Here is a 19,929-nt window from a genome sequence, read left to right as displayed (position 1 = left end):
GTAAGATCTACTGTTAGGCTGCAGCTATGTAGGAGGGAGTCTGTTGTAGGAGACATGGGTAATAAGCTGGCGGGGTTAAGGGGAGAGCAGGGGGAGAATGAGAGCTGAGGGTCGAGGAGAAAGGCATGTAGGACCTGTACCCTGGAAGGGGGAAGGGAGAGGAAAGCCCGATGTGACAGCAAGTCTCGGAAGGTGTGTGGAGAACAGACTGTTAAAGGGGCATGTCTAGAGAGTTTATTTGCTTCGGGTACGAGGGCTGCGATAGCAGCCATGGCCTGTATGCAGGGAGGCCACCCCTTGGTCACCATGTCCAGCTGTTTTGATAGATAGGCTGTGGGAGCCCAGCTGTCTCCAGCCCGCTGACATAGAAGCCCCAGGGCCTGTCCTTGGTTGGAATGTGCAAAGAGAAAGAATGGTCTGGTGTGATCTGGCAGGTGGAGAGTTGGCACTCGGAGGAGGCTCTGGGTGAGTTGGTGAAGAGGATTGGCCAGCGAGGAACGATTAAAGAGGGGCTCATCTAGACATCCTTTAGTTGCCTCATAGAGCGGCTTTGTAATGAGGGAGAAGTTGGGGATCCAGATACGGAAAAAATTTAGGAGGCCGAGGATAGACAGGAGTTTCCTTTTTGTTTTTGGAAGTGGACAGTTAATTAAGGCCCGGATTCTATCTGGGGGAATAGTTCTTTGTTGATGGGATATGGAAAGTCCCAGGTAGGTGACTTTTGTCTGGACTATTTGGGCCTTAGATTGGGATACCCGATAACCCCAGGATCCTAGGGCCCCAAGGAGTTTGGCAGTATGTTGGAGGCAGAGTTTTCGGGTTGAGCTACAAAGGAGGAGGTCATCTACGTATTGGAGGAGATGACTCGGGGCTAGGTTGAGAGTCTGTAGGTCCTTTTGTAAAGCCTGTCCAAAAAAGTGGGGACTGTCTCTGAACCCCTGGGGGAGAACTGTCCATGTTAGCTGTTGGGAAACGTGAGTCTCGGGGTCTTGCCAGGTGAAGGCGAAAAGAGGTTGGGAGAGGGGGTGGAGGGGGATGGTGAAAAAGGCGTCTTTGAGATCTAATACTGTGAAGTGGGTTGCAGTCGGGGGTATGGTAGACAGAAGGGTGTAAGGATTAGGGACTACTGGGAATGTCGGCATAATAGCCTCATTGATTTTTTTCAGGTCCTGGACCAGTCTCCAAGAGTTCGGTCCCTTTCTTACTGCCAGAATAGGGGTATTGTGTGGTGAATGGGTAGGAATTAGGATAGAGGCTTGAAGAAGACGGTCTATGATAGGCTTAAGTCCCTTGTGGGCCTCTGGGGTGAGAGAATACTGTTGTTGGGTGATTATAGTCGAGGGGTCTTTTAGGGTAATGTGGACTGGGGGATGATGTTTGGCTATTGAGGGGTGATCAGTGTCCCAGACTTGGGGGTCTAAGGCAGGTAGATCTAAGGGAAGGTCAGGGGTGCGGGATAGGGACTGTCCAGGTGCCATTTGCATGCAGAATATAGAGACTGTATCGAGGGGGGGTATGGTAATAAAGACCCCCAATTTGGATAACACATCTCTCCCTAGAAGTGCCATTGGGCACTGAGGCATTATAAGGAATGAGTGTATAAGGGTTGATTTTCTAAATTGACAGAGTAATGGAGGGCTGATTTTTGGCCTTAGGAGAACTCCAGAGACCCCCTTGATTGTGATTTCTGAGTCTTGAGTTGGGCCAGAGTAGGAAGTTAAGAGAGAGAAAGTGGCTCCAGTGTCTATTATAAAAGAGGTCTTTTTTCCGGCCACTACCCCGTCTACCCTAAGTTCCGAGCTCGTGTTCAAGACACGGGCCAGGGGGCTGGAACCCGGGCCCCATCATTGGAACAATTCTTGTAGAGTTGGGCTGGGGTTCTGGGGAGAAGTGGGGATCTCCTCAGATGCGCCAGGGTGTCTCTGTGGACATTTCACTCTCCAGGTCTGGGAGGTGGGGAGCTCCCCAGGGGTGCCAGGGCACTCCCGGGGACAGTCCATCTTCCAGTGTCTCCATTGGCCACAGGTTGGGCATGCTTTTGTCGGGGGCCGCGGGTTTGGGCATGCCTTTGCCCAGTGTCCTGACTGGTTGCATCGGAAGCAGGGTCCAGGGGGAGTCTTAAGACCCGTTCTGGGATGACTTGGGCCAGGCTGATTTCTTTCTTTAATTGCTGCTGCCAAAAGGGCATATTTAGCTTTTCTCTCACGTTCTTTTTCTCTCTTAGCCTCCTCCTCTCTATTATTGAACACCTTGAAGGCTACTTCTAGAAGGTCTCTCTGGGGGGTCTCAGGGCCCTTTTCTAGTTGGCGAAGCTTGCGTCTGATGTCAGGGGCAGATTGGCTGATGAACTGAACATGAAGGTACAGTAACCCAGCAGGGGTAGTGATATCTAGGTTGGTATACTTTTGGACTGCCTCTGTGAGGCGTGCCAAGAATAAGGCTGGATTTTCGTCTGCCCCTTGGGTGACTTCCCTGACTCTATCATAATTGACATGGATATGAGTATTTTTCTGTATTCCTTCTAGAATGCAGGTGATCATATGATTAAGTCTCCTGATACCTGGGTCACCGGGCTGGTAAGTCCAGTGGGGATCTAACTGAGGCACAGCCTCATCAGCAACTGGGCTGTCCCGGTCTTGGTTATGTAAATGATCAGCATGGGCTTTTGCCGCTTGCCAGATACGGTCTTTTTCATCTGGGGTGAGAGTGGCATTTAGGATATAATATACGTCACTCCATGTGAGGTTATAGGCCTGGGAGAGTCTCAGGAATTCTTTTTTGTATCTGGTAGGATTTTCAGAAAATGATCCTAACTTTTTTTCTATCTGGCTCATATCTGACAATGAAAATGGCACATGGACTCGGGTGGGGCCCTCGGGTCCTGCGACCTCTCTTAGGGGAAACATGTGCTGGGTACGTGACCGTGTGGCAGGGGGGGAAGGAAGGAGGGAGGGGGAGTCAGGAGAGGTTTTAGAGTCAGTAGGTGAGTTGGATGAAGGGGAAGGAGAGGGGCGACGGGGTGGCGGGTAGGGAGGGGGCTCGTCCGCGGGGTCGAACTCTGGGGGTGCAGAAAGTTGCGGTCTGCGGTTAATTGAGGAAGAAGAGCCCTTTTGCTTGGGAGGCAAGGTGCATAGAAGGACCTCGTGGGTGGAGCAGGCCTGGCATAGGAAGGGCCTGCTCCGAAGGACCCAAAAGGCTTGGGCATAGGGGATCTCCGACCACTTGCCATTCCGTTTAAGGAAGTCAGTGAGATTTTGGAGAATGTTAAAGTCAAATGTGCCGACCTCAGGCCAGCGGTCTTGATTGTCTAATTGATATTGAGGCCAAATCTGTGTACAGAGTTGCTTTAAGCGGTTAGCTTTGAGTTCAGTGAGTGAGAGTGGTTTGAGATTTTTGAGAACACAGGCCAGAGGGGAATCTTTTGGGACAGAGTGGCCAGACCCCATAATTGAAAGGCAAGCAGAGGCTCCTACTGGGAACTCGAGTCGTCACCCGCAGTCGCAATAGGAGTTATGAGAAGAGAGCTCTGTGTCGAGGTGGAGCGTCCCCCACCGTCGCCCACAGAGTGGCCCTGGGCCGGGGGTCCCTGGGACCCGGAGAGGACTGAATTCTAGGGCGCCTCTAGAATTCCGTCCAGATCGGATCTTACCTTAATCTAGGAGCCGGCTGGAGTGGAGTGTTGCATGTAGAGCGGTCGAATGGCAAGAGGTCCCTATTCTGGAGGTCGTCAGAGAGAGAAAAGGGGGTAGAGCCGAGGCCTGGGGGTACGCAAATCATCAATAAAGTCTTAGCACAAGACTTGCACCGCTCACGGAGGCACTAGGCGTCCCCGAGGGGAACTTAAGAGCCCTGGCAGAGAAGTGAGCTCGGAGGATGTTTGCGCTCCCAGACTCCGGGAAAAGGGGAAAACAGTGAGAGGGAGGGAAAGTGAGAGAGAGTGAGACGAGTGCCTCGCCCCCTCCCGGGTTTCGGCACCAAAAATGTAAGGTACAGTTCCGGCGAGGCAGAAAAGGAAAGACGACCTCAACAGAAGTAGGTTACCTTTATTCAGGCAAGGAGGGGCGACAGTCGGCCTAATGACCAGGCTGAGCGCCGAAAGGGATCAGGGAGGCTTCATACTTATAGGGAGGTTTGTGGAAGCGATAAGGGAAACGTCAATCAAGTGGGATATTTTGAGTATTCTTTTGTTGAGATGACACTTGTAGTTGGGCAGGGGGTGATAAGTCTTCTGGGCGGGTGTAGGGGGTGGTAGGTTTCCGGACAGGGGGTGATAAATCCCAGATAGATGCAACCAGCCTGGAGCATCAGGATGGAACTAAAGTTATGCTTTGTTTTCTCCGAAGTTAGATGATTCAGCAAGGGGCCTTTGAGACTGTTGTTCTCTTTTCTAGGCCCAAAAGACTCCTTCAGGGGTGAGGGCGGGAGAGAAACAGGTGAGGGAGATTAAGAGGTACAGACCTCCAGTTGCAAAATAAATCAGTTATGTGTATGAAATGGACAGCATGGGGAACATAGTGAGTAATTATGTAATATCTTCATATTGTGACAGATGGTAACTAGACTTATGAAGATCACTTTGAAATGCATAGAAATTTTAAATCACTATGTTATGTGATGAAAACTGATATAGTGTTACAGGTCAATTTTACTTCAAAAACAAACTCAGAAAAAAAGATCAAAATTGTGGTATGGGGAGAGAGAATTGGATGAAGGTGGTCAACAGGTACAAACTTCCAGTTATAAGATAAATAAGAACTGTGGATGTAATGTACAATATGATAAATATGATTAACATTGCTGTTTGTTATATATATGAAAGTTGTTAAGAGAGTAAATCCTGCACTATCGTCACAAGGTAAAAAAAATTGTTTTTCTATTTCTTTAATTTTGTGTGTATATGCGATGATGGATGTTTGCTAAACTTATTGTTTTAATTATTTCATGGTGTGTGTAAGTCAAATCGTTATGCTATATACTTTAAAAGTATACAGTGCTATATGTTATTATATCTCAATAAAACTGGGAGGAAAGGTAATAATAAAAGCAAATTAATTAGTTTTTAAAAAAAGAAAAGGAAATATGTCAAATCTAAAATGAAGTCATAAGAGACAAATTTTATTTGAAAACGAAAAATGTAGTAATCTTAACATAGAACTTTCCTGGTCTGATTTATGTGATGTGTGACATTTAATTTTTTTAGATTTCATTTGTTTCTTCTCAGCTGTGATTGCTGCTGGAACATTGCATTTTTTTAAACCAATTCTTTTGCTGCTGAAAGATAAATATTAAAATAACTTTCCTTGAGATGACTAAATAATTGACACGGTACACCAATTCAACTGAGCTTATAACACAGCAGAACTTTACCAGAAATACTTATTTTCTTGTTTCTGATTGTCATTGGCAAACTGTTGACTAGACACAGGAGACTCTTAATTCTAGAAAGGTCATTTCCTGCCATTGAGAGATCAGTTTCAGAAATGCCATTAAAAGTCAGTGAAATCCTGGAGAATTTTCAATGACAGTGAGCAGAAAGCCTATTCATGAAAGCAATTATCTTTATAGACTACTTTGTCTCTTAATATAATTTAGATGCCCATCCAAGAAAAAGAAGCTTCCAAGAAAGAAGTCATTCTTCTGGCAAAGATGAAACATCCCAACATTGTAACCTTCTTCAGTTCATTTCAAGGTTTGACTTCTTATATTCTTAAAGTATTTTAATAAAGTGTCAGCATGTAGATATCCATATAAGATAGGATCCTGAGAACTGTGTATAAATTAATTTCTGTGACTGGATTCATTGTCCCATTTACTTAAATTTATTTTTCATCATCTTGATTTATACTCAACTGAGTTTTTGTAGACAGTTTTCCTAAATTTCCTTAAGTATTCCCACCTGTCTTTAATTTTTACTCCCTCAAATAGTTAATAATGGTTGTCTTAGCTTTGCTGTAGTAAGAACTTGCAGTGGCCTACAAGAATACCATCTGTGTCTCACTCATGTTACATGCTGGCTGTGGTTGGGTGGGGTCTTTTTTATTTTTTAATTACAAACTCTTTTTTGGCCACGTCACACGGCTTATGGGGTCTTAGTTCTCCCCTGCCAGGGCCCACCTCGTGAAAGCACCAAGTTCTAACCACTGGTCTCGCCCGGGAATTCCCTGATGGAGACTTGAAGTCTGGGCTCCCGGCTGAAGGAGCAGCTCGGGTCGGAAGCAGGCTGTTCTGAACAATAGGGCAGGACACGGAGCCGAGCGCGTCCTCACCCTCAGAGCCCTGCTGGGATGGGGCACATTTCTTCCTTCCCCCGTGTCCTCGCATTCGGGGGGCAAAGCAGACCCTCAGCCAGCCCTGAGGACGGGGCGGTGCTGGGAGGTGCCCTGACTCTGAGTCCCTGTGTGTGTGGGGGCAGAGAATGGGGCAGTGCAGTCCTCTTTTAGAGAGGCAGCCAGGCCGCTGGCCGGAATAGAGGGGAAACTTGAAGGAAGCAAGCCTTCTTCTCTGTGCACCTGAGTACATTTCTTCTGCCTTCATCCATTACTCGACTCCAGAGGTTAAAAAAAAAACCCAAAAAAGCGATGGTCAGAGACCATTCATTCACTTAACAAATATTTACTGAGTGCTCACTGTATACATTTTTCTAGGTTCCAGGAATACATCAGTGAACAAAGAAAACAAACAAAAATGCCTGTCCTTTGTGACTCTTACACTCTAGTGGGAAGAGACAGACCGTAAACACATAGGCAGCATGTCTGGTGTTTCAAGGCTGTGTCGGGGCTGTGTATGCCCACAGTTCAGCCAACACCCAGCACGGGGTGGGATGAGGGTTGGGGCGGTGTGTACTTGAATTCATAGGTTGGAAGTAGTTCATGGAGCAGGAATGTTACCTAGATATCTTCAAGCACCATCAGTGGTATATTAATAAAAATCAGTAAAGTTTTGTTTTCTTTGCTTCATTGTGGCATGTGGGGCCTTAGTTCCCTGACCAGGGATCGAACCCACACCCTTGCAGTGAAAACGCAGTGTGTTAGTCACTGGACCTCCAAGGAAGCCCCAGTCAACAAAACTTAAAAGCTATTTTTTTGAGCTTCTGCAGTCTGCTGGGCACTGTGTTTCTTACAAATTAAACCACTGCATGCAAAATAGCTTTCTGTGTTTCTTACAAATGAAAACTGGGTACAGTCTCTAAAAGACGGCTCAGGACACTTCTGAGGTCTTTGGGAGTCGAGAGTACAGGTGAGCAGGGAACCGAGTTGTACCGAGTAGCTTTTAAGGGGCAGCCACTGAATAAGGTGCCCTCTGCTCCTGTTCATTGGTTCCTACAATGACACCGGACGACAGCCTTCCTTTTCCTCACTCTGTGGGTTATTTTTGTGGCTCTCTCCATCTGGTGAGTCTCCGCTCGTTCTCAGGCCTTCTCTAAGAGCACAATGCAAGTTACAGTCCCCTGTGCTGATCTCGCCAGCACTGCGGTACCGTGAGTATGTCCATTCATATACCCCATTAGGAATTGACCTAATATTTGTCTACCTTTAAGACAGTAAACATAACGGATTCTTTTGCTCACCACTTGCTCCTCAGCATCTGGCACATAGTAGGTGCTCAGGCACATTAGTGGAATGAGTGCTTGGGCTGCCTGGATCATTTAGGAGAGTGGAGTCTGTCCTTACTCCATGTGAATTGGACATCTGAGGCTGGTTTACGCTGGATACCCTTATCAAATGAGAAGTCATTTTTTTACAGCATCAATAATCTCTGCTGACTTTGTTTATGTTGTACACTTAAACTTTCTTATGACTCCCTCTTCCTTTTCATAACTAGAGCACCCCTGTGTTTAGGAAAACCAGAGCTATTGTGATGCCTTTGCGTTTTGCCTGGCAGATGGTTGGAACTTGAAACACTGAGCTTGTCTGAAAGCCTCAGAGGTCCTTGTGACACCTGGCTGTAGAGAGTGTGGGGAAAGCCTTTGTTTATCCTCCAACAGCTCATCTCTAAACAAAAGAAGCACGGCTCTAGTGCATTACATGTTTGTCAATGGAAAGTAGAAGTTTTTATAAGTTTGAAGCAGCAGGAGGAGAATAAGGAGAATACAGTAAGATTTTCTTCAGGCTAAATTTTAAAAAATACTTATATATGTATTTATTTGGCTGTGCTGGGTCTTAGTTGTGGCATGTGAACTCTTAGTTGAGGCACGTGGCTTCTAGTTCTCTGACCAGGAATTGAACCTGGGTCCCCTTCATTGGGAACACAGAGTCATAAGCCTCTGGACCACCAGGGAAGTCCCCATCAGGCTCAGTTAATTCCACTTAAATTCCTTCAGTAAACATTTATCAAGTACCTCTAATAGGCTGAACACAGCCTGGGTCTTGGGGGTAAATCAATGAGCAAAATGGGTCCACGTCCCCAGACTGCTCTTTTCTGTGGCTGTGTAACCAGCAAACAGGAATTTAGTAGCTTAAACAGGCGCCTCCCAATTTCTCTAGCTCCTCCAGAAGCCTGGGCTTGGTTTAGCTGGATTCTTTGCACAGGTTCTCCCATAGTTGAAATCAAGATGGTAACTGTGTCTGCGGCCTCTCTCACCGAGGCCCAGAGTTCTCTCCCAGGCTTATGCAGGTTGTTGGGAGATTTCATTTACTGCACTTGTAGGACTGAGATGTCTGCTTCCTGCAGACTATTAACTGGGGGTGGTCGTCTTCTGCTAGAGACCAACCTCCCTCCCTGTCACACGGCCCCTTCAACAGGCCCTCTCCAGCACGGCACCTCTCTGTTTCTGCCATCTAGATCCAGATTTAAGTGGCTCTTGTGATTAGGTCAAGCCCAGGTGTATAATCTCCTTTTTCTGTTAACTCAAAGTCAGCTGCTTAGTAACTTTAATTATATCAGCAAATCCTCTTTGCTATGCAACGTGACATATGATGGAGTGATATCCCGTACTTACAGGTTCCATTCTCACTCAAGGGGAGAGAGTTCACAGGGTGTGTGCATTAGGGTCATCTGAGGGTTCTGCCTGCTCTTCAGCTGTGGTGTTCACATTCCAGGGGTAAAATGAAGGGTGCTCTGTGCTAAGTTGCTTCAGTCATGACCGACTCTGCGACCTTATGGACTGTAGCCTGCCAGGCTCCTCTGTGGGATTCTCCAGGCAAGAATACTGGAGTGGGTTGCCATTTCCTCCTCCAGGGGATCTTCCCCACCCAGGGACTGACTCCGTGTCTCTTATGTCTCCTGCATTGGCAGGCAGATTCTTTACCACTAGCACTAGACAGGCAATAAATGTAAATACAACTAGTAAGTACATTATGTCGTTTGTTTTTTAAAATTCTTTTTTAAAGAATATATTTTACTGATATGGCCTCATGGGGTCTTAGTTGTAGCCTGCAGGATCTTTGATCTTGATTGCAGTATGTGAGCTCTTAGTTGCAGCATTTAGGTGCTAGTTTCCTGACCAGGGATTGAACTCTGGCCCCTTGCATTGGAAGCTCAGAGTCTTTACCACTGGACCATCCAGGAAGTCCCTGATAACCCCTTTAAAGTTGATTTAAGCTACTTGAAAGAAAAAGGTAGCAAATGATAGAATCTGGCAAGAAGAGTCTGACATTTAGTGGATACTCAGATAACTACAGAGCAAGATGCTAGAAAGATTAACAGTTGGTGGCAAGCCTTATTTTGTGCGATTCCTTTATTAAGCTCCTTCCATGTGCCAGGTACAGGGAATGCAGAAGAGCCAAGTGTGGAGTTGCTCCTTAGGGAACAAACTAGTGGGAGAAACAAACAAGTTAGTAGAAGTCCTTAACCTAGTAAGAACCCATCTGATAGTTGTTTGGTAAAGAAAAAAGCTGGTGAAGCAGAAAACCATACAAACTTATTTTAATCTGTAAATGCACGATCATTTGCCAGACTTTTGATGTAAGATCAAAGCCTTGTCTTTGATTATGAATCCACTTACTGGACTTCTGAGCATTCTTTGTTTTGTAGGTGCCCCTCATCTGCAATTTATAATTTCCAGTTTCTGTTCTTTAGAGCGGAGTAAGAATTCACAGATATTCTCTCTGTGCACATTCCTTTGAAAGCTTCCCAGTTATTTTCCATTTGTCCCACCCAGCATTTAGCTTAATGACTTTTTTTTTTAAGCTACTCGCTTTTACTGGGTCCTTCACGGCATTTAATGTAGTTCTTGTAGAAACGATCACATCTTTTCCCATTCATCTCATCACTTTATATAAAAATTACAATAGAAAGTATCAGTTCAGTTCAGTTCAGTTGCTCAGTTGTGTCTGACTCTTGGCGACCCCATGGACTGCAGCACGCCAGGCCTCCCTGTCCATCACCAACTCCCGGAGTTTACTCAAACTCACGTCCATTGAGTTGGTGATGCCATCCAACCATCTTGTCCTCTGTCGTCCCCTTCTCCTCCTGCCTTCAATCTTTCCAAGCATCAGGGTCTTTTCAAATAGATTTGGGAATGAATGCAATGATCCTGGTAAGAATCAGTGAGGGCAGAGGGAGCATAGTTGAGTCCAGTCGCCACCAGGGTAACCTTGAGGAGCAACAGTCGTGGAGGGTGCCCAGCAATCTAGGATGTAGGTCAGGCAGAGGTCAGTTAAAAGAAATTTGACTGGGACTTCCCTGACGGTCCAGTAGTTAAGAATCCACATTGCAATGCAGAGGATGCAGGTTCAATTCCTGGTTGGGGGAACTAAGATCCCACGTGCTGTGGAGCAACTAAGCCGGCGCACCACATCTACTAGGGTTGAGCTCTTTGGAGCCCATCTGCCCCAACTAGAGCATCCATGGGCCACAATGAAATTCCGAGTGCTGCAGCTAAGACCTGACTCAGCCAAATACATAAATAAAATATTTAAAAAAGAGTGTCAACAGTACTCAACAATATAAATAAAAGTTTATACTTAAATTTAAGGGTCTGATCATTCTTTTAGTGGTGTTGAAAATGATTCACAGCTGTTCTGTTATAGCACATTTCCAGTCTCCTGCAGGAATGTATTAAAAATAATTGCTCACATTTATTGAACTCTCATTATGTGCAGGTATTGTTCTAAGTATGTGATGTGGATTAACTCATTTAAAAGATGAAGTGAACAAAGATAAGGCAATCCCAAGAGGAGTCTCTACATTATCATCTTCATCTGACAGATGAGATAATGAAGCCCAGAAAAATTAAAATAACTTGCCCAGAGTCACAGAGCTAAGAAATTTAAGTGGCGAAGTGGGATTAGAGCCCAGTCCATCTTGATTCTACAGCCAGAGTGTTTAGCTATTATATTCTGCATTTTTCTGTTGCATTCTCCACCTTCTAGAATTTGAAAGGCAAGTAATTAGTAAATATCTGAAACCTATCCAGCATCAAATGATGCCTTTTTTTACAGAGAACAACAGACTGTTTATTGTGATGGAGTATTGTGATGGTGGGGATCTCATGAAAAGGATCAGAAGACAACGGGGAGTGTTATTTAGTGAAGATCAGGTAGAAACTCTTCCAATTTGCCTGTTTATTTATATTGTGGATTAAAGTTATAATTTCATAAGTAATAGATTGTGTTCATATGAAGCATGATTGGTGGAAGAGAAATTCAAACTATAAAAATAATGGCTTGGTATTTTTTTTTACAATGTCAATGTTCATTTCTTTTTTCTTTTTCTTTTTATCTTTTAAATTATGAAAAGTATGAAAAAAAAGAAAGAAAAGTATGATAACACATTTATAGGAGACTTGGAAAATTCAGAGCAAAGTTACATATGATCCTACTATATATTAATACAGTTATTTTTTTAAATAGCTATATTAAGATTTTTAGTGGGCGTTTCAACATCAAACTCTCAAAAGTTTACAGAATGAATATACCTAAAATGGAAGGATATGGTAGACCTGGAAAGAACCATGAACTAATTCAACATAATTAAGATTTATACAATTTTCACACAATAGTAGGATACAAATTCTATTCAAGTCACTATAAACTAGGAGACCACTGGAATATATCCAGGGACATAAAACAAGGTGCAGAAATTTCATAGTCTAAAGGTATTGAAATCATATAGAGTCTGTTCTCTTATCACTGTGGAATCATGTTAAAAATCAATATCAAAAGATATTTGAAAATAACCCACATATTTTCAAGTGCAGTCTGACATTTGCCAAGAGAGACCTTCCACTTAGCCGTTGAAGGCCTCAGTAAAGTTAGAAGACTGAAAAACCAGAAGGTGACTGCAGAGAAGAAAGCATTTAAATGAGAAATTAACCTAGCCTAGAACATGTTTGCAATTGAACTTAAATTGAATCTCTGTTTGAGAGTGAACTTTGCTTGAGAAAGGACAGTATCTTATTTTTGGACAGTCTCATGTAGGTTGCCCCTGAGATAGATCTTAGTGGATGAAAAAAAAGTGAATGAGGATGTTCCTTAGCCACTTAAAATGTGATGTATTTATAGCTTCACTCTTCTTCCTTTTACCAGTGAGTACTCTGTTTTAAAATAGATTTCCCACTTTGCTGGGGAGGATAGAAGCTCTTTTTAGCAATGGCTCTTTTGTTTCATTGGTTATTAAGAGAAGAGAAAAGGTGAAGAGTAATGGCCTCAATTCCCATTTTCTCTGAGCACAAACACATTTTTCTTCTGTACCTTGAGCATCCTTTGATACCCTCTTGGAACTTTTACTCCTGAAGGAGACAGATGTTTGTAGCAGGGAAGAACTGGACTCGCGGCCTGTGTGATTGAAGGGAAAGGCCTCGGTCATGAGCAGGAACAAGAATGGCCCGCCAGCTTTCTTCAAGCCCTTTACTTCTTTATTCTCTTTTAGCATTTAAAAGCCCTGATAATTTCCTCTTTGATTTAAAGTTCAATGTCGTGAATGTGTGAGTGATTAAAGAATCAATATCCCCAGGGAATTCCCTGGTGGTCCAGTGGCTAAGACTCTGCGCTCCTGATACAGGGGGGCTGGGTTCGATCCCTGGTCAGGGAACTAGATCCCACATGCCACAACTAAGACTCTATGCAGCCAAATGAATAAAAATAAATGTTTAAAAAAAAAAAAAAAAAAGAATCAATATCCCTAACCTCTGTAAATTTAATCAAGCATTCTCCCTATGCTCATCGATATTAAATATTAAATTCTATAGTTGTAGAAACCTCCTTTCTTCTTACCTTATCTATTACTTTGCCACATTTAATAAAAATACTTTTCTCTACATAAGTTTGAATTACATTTCCCGTGATTGAGAAAGAACTAAAATTACAACTGATGGATTTTCCTGGTGGTCCAGTGGTTAAGACTGTGCACTTCCACTGCAGGGGACAAGGGTTTGATCCCTGGTCGGCGAACTAAGGGCTTCCCTTGTGGCTCAGACAGTACAGAATCTGCCTGCAATGTGGGAGACCCGGATTCGATCCCTGGGTTAGGAAGATCCCCTGGAGAAAGGAATGGCTACCCACTCCAGTATTTTTGCCTGAAGAATCCCCCGGGACAAAGGATCCTGGCAGGCTACAGTCCATGGGGTCGCAAAGAGTCGGACACGACTAAAGCGACTTAACACACGGACTGGGCACTAAGAGTCCACATGCTGCGCAGCACAGCCAAAAAAAAATTACAAGTGAGTCTTAGTACCTGGAATAGAGTTTTTTTCCCAATTGTTTTCTTCTCTCTTTTTGCTGGACAAAGAACCATTGAAATTTTAAAATTGTTTAAATAAATCTCTATAGGCATCTGAGTGCAAGCATGTAAGCTCAGTTGTGTTTTCCTACTCCAGGGGACCTTCGGGACCCAGGGATCGAACCTGCGTCTCTTGCATCTCCTGAACGGGCAGGCAAATTCTTCACCACCTGGGAAGCTGTCTACAGTGGCTCAGTGGTGAAGAATCTACCTTCCCGGTTCGATCCCTGGGTCAGGAAGATCCCCTGGAGAAGGGCATGGTGACTCACTCTGGTATTCTTTCCTTGAGAATCCCATGGACAGAGGAGCCTGCAGGGCTACAGTCCATGGGGTGGCAGAGAGTTGGACATGACTAAAGTGACTTAGTGCAGCAGAACAGTTTAATAAAAAGACTCATGGTCAGCTAAGATAAAATAAAATCATAACTAAGAAATAAACCATAACTAAGAAATAAAATTCAGCCCCCTGCATTTTGGGAGCACAGTCTTAGCCACTGGACCACGAGGGAAGTCCCCTGTTTATCTTTTTCTGCGTGCAGTGTTCCTTTTCATACCAACATGTTTGGATCGCCTTTTCACACTTCCATTTTTCCAGCTGTAAGGAGAACATAGTATGGTATCATGGTATATCTCTTCACTTCATTCGTGTAACCACACACACAAATACATTGTTTCTCTCTTCGTGCATGCTATCATTGAAGATATTTCAGTGATCACCAGACTGCTCACTAGTTTTATGTTCCCTCTACAGATTCTGAGCTGGTTTGTACAGATTTCTCTAGGACTGAAACATATTCACGACAGGAAGGTTTTACACAGGGACATAAAAACACAGGTAACGGCTCAGAGACAAAATCAAGAAGAATAGATCTTTTATTTTCTTGAAATATCTCCAACAACATAGCCTTTTCTCCACTTATAGAACATTTTTCTTAGCAAGAGCGGAATGGTTGCAAAGCTTGGGGACTTTGGTATTGCAAGGGTCTTGAACAAGTAAGTACTTTTAAAAATCATTTTTCCTTCTGTTCATAAAAGCCAAAATACGTATTTTTAGGTATGAAGAATTAAGAGGGTATTAAGAGCTTGGTTTCTCAATAATTTTGGATAATTGTTTATATAAGTATATTAAAGTATTCAGATGGTACGTTGAGATTAAAATTTGAGAGACATATCTTGGCATAGTAGAATGGTGTTGGCAATGCTGTATAGTGTGATATAAGCTGATCAAATGAGATGTGACTGAAATGTATGTAAAGTTAGTGAGCATTTTGTGAAACAGGAAAATTAACACGTGCTTAGGAGAGTATATTGATGCAACTGTTTCAAAAGACAGTTTGTTGATAATAAATGCCAAGAGATTTTAAATGTTCTGAGAATTTGTTCTAAGGGAATAATTTGAAATTTGAAATAGTTTAAATGCCTAAAAATTGAGAGATAGTTAAATTTTATAAAACTTGGCACAGTCATGTACCTGAATATTGTATAGCCACTGACATTTATGATTTTGAAGACTTTTTGATAATGTGAGAACAAACTTTGTTGTATTAGATTTAAAATTTTTAAATTTTAAAAAAGGGAATTATGAATTTCAAATACAATAGAATCACAGCTATGTGGAAAATATGCATGGAAAAAAAGACAAGAAGGAAATATATCAGAATTTTAACACTAGTTGTTTGAGGGTAGTAAGATTCTTGGTTATTTTTTTCTTCTTTATTCACTTTTCTGTTTTCCAAATTTTAAATCATGAGATTGCATTACTTTCATCATTGGAATGAGGGAAATTTTTACATGTGCGAGTTTGCAAAATAACAATGATACCTTTTCATGCAGTCTTTAAGCCATAATTTTTTTTTTATTGTGTAGATTTTGGGGAAATTAACTATAAGCTTAAAATCAATTAATTTTATTATTACATTATTAATATACTATATGTTTTGCTTTATTTTAATATATGAATACATCAAATTTGGGGTTACTTTTTATATATTTTTCTTACATGTATGTTATGTCTTAAGCCTTTTCTTACTTCAGTAATACACTGTTATTTTATTGTTTAATATAACTTTGCTAGTACCATGGAACTTGCTAGAACTTGTGTTGGAACACCTTACTACCTGTCCCCAGAGATCTGTCAGAATAAACCCTACAACAATAAAACGTGAGTTGCTGGCTTTTGGTTTGAAAGTTTCAGTAAAATCTTATGGATTCTTTCTTATGGTGATTTGTAATTTCATTTTCTTCACCTGTGAAATGAGGATCGCTGTGACCGCCTCTGACCACTTCAGTGTTTCCTAAAGCTTTCAAATTTATTTAGAGAAGAGATATGTCTCTTCATTTGATGATAGAAGTGATAGAAAGAATAACATTGAAAATTGAGGTCACTGTGATGAGCATCTTTGTATTTGATTCTCATGTTTTCTAAGCACTGTTTAGCTATTGCAGGAAAGTGTTGTAGATGGTCAGGTGGAAGGCAGTGAGGTCTGGTGACACAGCGCTGGTTTAGGGACCAGAAATCCTAACCTTGAATTGGTCAGCGACTTGACCAAGTCAGTCGATCTGTGTGGGTCTCAGTTCCCCTATCTTCAACAAAGGGGGTGTTGGCTGGGTAATTGTTAAAATTGTTAAGGCATCTTCCAGCTTTAAAATCAACAAGCTTTGACGTTTGCGGTACTAGAGCCTACTGTTTAGGAGTAATATTAATATAGTTTGTGAAAGTGTTTGTCGCTCAGTCATGGTTGACTCTTTGCGACCCCGTGGGCTGTAGACTGCCAGGCTTCTCTGTCCATGAAATTCTCCAGGCAAGAATGCTGGAGTGGGTTGCCATTCCTTTCTCCAGGGGATCTTCCTGACCCAGGGATCGAACCCGCATCTCCTGCATTCGAAGGTGGGTTCTCTACCATTAGCTCCAGGGCAGCCGTAATATTAATATACACAGTGATAAAAGATAAAGCCAAGATAGTTTTTACTTCCATGGAAGGAGAAGGAAAGCATTTCACTTTTCAAAGCTGTCTTCCAGTTGAACTAGTTGGCTTTGCAGGAAGACCAAGTTCCTTTGTGGCGTTCATTGTCTGTGTGTTTAGAAAAGTACCCAAGTGATGTTTGACTGACTTTGAAAGAGATAAATGAAAAGCAAAGCCCTAAAGAGTGGTGAACATTTCTCCACATAGTAGAAGAATGGGCATTTTTGGGAGATGTCCTCTGACCTAGAGAAGGAGTTTGGCCTCAAACTGACCAGGAATGCAGCTAGTGTAGCCAGAGTGGAAGGGCAGGCTTTCGAGAGCAGAGCGCACTCAGTGCTGCAAAGAGAGACCCCTGGCTCAGCAGCATTGTTTTGTTGCCTTGCATTACTTTTTAAGCATCTAAGTCCACTTTTAAATATGTTGGTTTGATGCTTTGAATAACTGGAAGATCCTAGCAGTAAATCGTTACCAAACTGGGTTAATTCACGTAATGCACAGAAAGCCAAATGCTGAGACACTGAGGTTTGCAGCAGAGGAAGAAAGGGTTTATACACAAGGCAGCCAGAGGAGGAGACTGGAGAACAAGTCTCAGATCTGCCCCCCTGAAGGCGAGGGATTTGAGATATTTATGGGACGAAGAAGCAGCATGGTCTTAGGCTGGCCTTCCCCGTGGCTCAGTGGTGAAGAATCCGCCTGCAATGCAGGGTTGTTTTAGGCATGGGGAAAGGGGATTGGAGGTGAGGTAACTGGTGTTCTGTGCAGACATAGCTGGGTTTCATGCATCTTCATAGGATGCATGTTCAAAAATGGAAATGTTTAGCATGATCTGAGGGAGGTTGTTTTTGGCCCTCTGAGGTCAAAGGTCATTTATTGGACACCTGCACAGGCCCAGTTTTAGCACATTTTAAGGTCATTGAGTACCAGATACTCTGTTTATCACTTAATCTAACTTTGGTTCTGTCTATAGCCTCGAGTAGAACGTTCCTTTCTAAATCAACCAAATGTTACCTGTTGAATCAGGTAATCCACATTTGAGTTCTTCCTCCCTCCTCCAAATTGCTCAAAATTCCATACACGCACACATTTTCTTTGACATCATCACATGAAGTTAAAGTAAGTATCGAGCCATCAGATTGTAGCAAAGCTTGTGTACCTTTTCTCTGCTGGGACTCTGACAAGCTACAATTTTTTTCTCTAGTCTTAGTAAGAATTGATAATGTACTGAAAGCATTTGTGAAAACTGGCCACCCTATATAAAATTGTAAAGATACACAAATATAATTGACTGTAAGGATAAAGGTTAAAATTGAGAATTATCAATATTTCTTGGCATATAAACTCTTATCTTTCCCAGGGATATTTGGTCTCTTGGCTGTGTCTTATATGAGCTCTGCACACTCAGACATCCTGTAAGTATATTAATCATCAGATTATCTTGAATTATTGAAAAGTATATAAATGAAAATAACCTCTGAAAGAAAAAGTTTGTTTGGTTTTATTAGATTGTTAAAACTTATATGAACAAGATATTAACAAGGATGATAGCTCCATATATACCAACATGGGATGATATCCAAGCTACATTATTAAGTACAAAATCCAAGTTGGAAAATAGTACATAGAGCATGAAAAAAGTGTTAGTCACTCAGTTGTGTCTGACTCTTTGCAACCCCAGGCTCCTCTGTCATTTAAAAAAGCAAGATATAAAATTTCATATCATATCATACGATCTCAACTTTGTAAAATAAGTAGTATTTTTTAAATGACTAGAAGAAAATATATCTCTGGGTGGTGGAATTGTATGTATTTTCCCTGTTTATAATTTCCTATACCTTCTAGTTTTGGGGAACGAGTAAACATTTTGATAAGAAAGAAACTAAAAAAACCCTTATTTTAAGTAATATGATGTCTCATTGAATAACTGCCTACATGTTGATGGAAAAAATTCAGGGTGGACCTTGGTACTCTTAATGAAAGCTTTTAACATTGTTTTGTTTCTGTAAGTTATTTTACTTTTTAAAAATTAAAAGAATTTTAAATACCTGGTCTTATAGCTCAGTTGATAAAAAAAAAAATTCCCCTGCAGTACAGGAGACCCCAGTTTGATTCCTGGGTCAGAAAGATCTGCTGGAGAAGGGATAGGCTACCCACTTCAGTATTCTTGGGCTTCCCTTGTGGCTCAGCTGGTAAAGAATCTGCCTGCAATGCGGGAGACATGGGTTCAATCTCTGGGTTGGGAAGATCCCCTGGAGAAGGGAAAGGCTACCCACTCCACTGTTCTTTCCTGGAGAGTTCCATGGACACAGGAGCCTGGCAGGCTACAGTCCATGGGGTTGCAGAGAGTCAGACACAGACTGAGCGACTTTCACTTCACTCCCTCCTCTTTTTAAAATTTATTTATTTTTAATGTTTATTTATTTACTTATTTGACTGTGTCAAGTCTTAAATTGTGACTTGCAAGATCTTTCATTGCGCAGACTCTCTAGCTGTAGCAGGAGGGCTCAGTAGTTGCCCCACACAGGCTTAGTCCCTCTGTGGCATGTGGAATCTTGGTTCCCCGATCAGGGAGCAAACCCACGTCCCCTGCACTGCAGGACAGGTTCTTAACCATTGGACTACCAGGGAAGTCCCTCTTGGTATTCCTTTAAATATTCGCACTGAATTTTTCTCTGATTTAGTATCACCATTCCTGTCCTTTCAGTTTGAGGCTAACAACTTACAGCAGCTGGTTCTGAAGATTTGTCAAGCTCATGTTCCTCCGATATCGCCACGGTTTTCCCGTGACCTACAGTTCTTAATATCCCAGCTCTTTGAAGTATCTCCCCGAGATCGGCCATCCATCAATTCCATTTTGAAAAGGCCTTTTTTAGAGAATCTTATTGCCAAATACTTGACTCCCGAGGTGAGTTTGGAGGTGATTCTGTTTGCATTTTGACAGAGATTTCTGGCTAGCGAGTCCTGATACACTGTTATATTTTAGGTCATTTACGAAGAATTCAGTCACCCACTCTTACATAAAGCAAGACCATCTGCTTCTCAACCTGCTGGGAAGGTGGCCCCTGGTAAGAAGGACTTAACTGTGCAATTAAAAGATATTTATTGTGTGTGTCTCACATAGTGATTTGTAGTATATGGTTGACAACATTAGCAGGGAAATTCCTCCAGATTTATTGAATGTGGACATTTAAAAAATAGGAGCACTATAAGCAGAGCTTCCCAGGTGGTGCTAGTGGTAAAGAACCCGTCTGTCAAAGCAGGAGACATGAGATGAATTTATTATAGCAATAGCATGATTTCTTATTACTCTC

General features: G+C 42.5%; 1 protein-coding gene across 2 annotated transcripts in view; it reads left to right on the top strand.

The window, feature by feature from the left end:
* NEK5 (NIMA related kinase 5) overlaps positions 1 to 19,929 on the top strand; it is a 60,656-nt gene that overhangs the window by 8,101 nt on the left and 32,626 nt on the right. For both annotated transcript variants that reach the window (XM_043891747.1, XM_043891746.1), the window contains exons 2-9: positions 5,593 to 5,689; positions 11,382 to 11,479; positions 14,410 to 14,493; positions 14,581 to 14,651; positions 15,733 to 15,819; positions 17,976 to 18,030; positions 19,323 to 19,523; positions 19,602 to 19,683. In XM_043891747.1, the coding sequence (XP_043747682.1) occupies positions 5,593 to 5,689; positions 11,382 to 11,479; positions 14,410 to 14,493; positions 14,581 to 14,651; positions 15,733 to 15,819; positions 17,976 to 18,030; positions 19,323 to 19,523; positions 19,602 to 19,683 (775 nt within the window). The remainder of the gene's footprint in view (positions 1 to 5,592; positions 5,690 to 11,381; positions 11,480 to 14,409; positions 14,494 to 14,580; positions 14,652 to 15,732; positions 15,820 to 17,975; positions 18,031 to 19,322; positions 19,524 to 19,601; positions 19,684 to 19,929) is intronic.

Source organism: Cervus elaphus, chromosome 30 (genome assembly GCF_910594005.1).
Source record: "Cervus elaphus chromosome 30, mCerEla1.1, whole genome shotgun sequence".
NCBI lineage: Eukaryota > Metazoa > Chordata > Mammalia > Artiodactyla > Cervidae > Cervus > Cervus elaphus.
The sequence above is the reverse complement of the archived record's forward strand: the minus strand, read 5'-3'. Positions and strand labels throughout refer to the sequence as shown.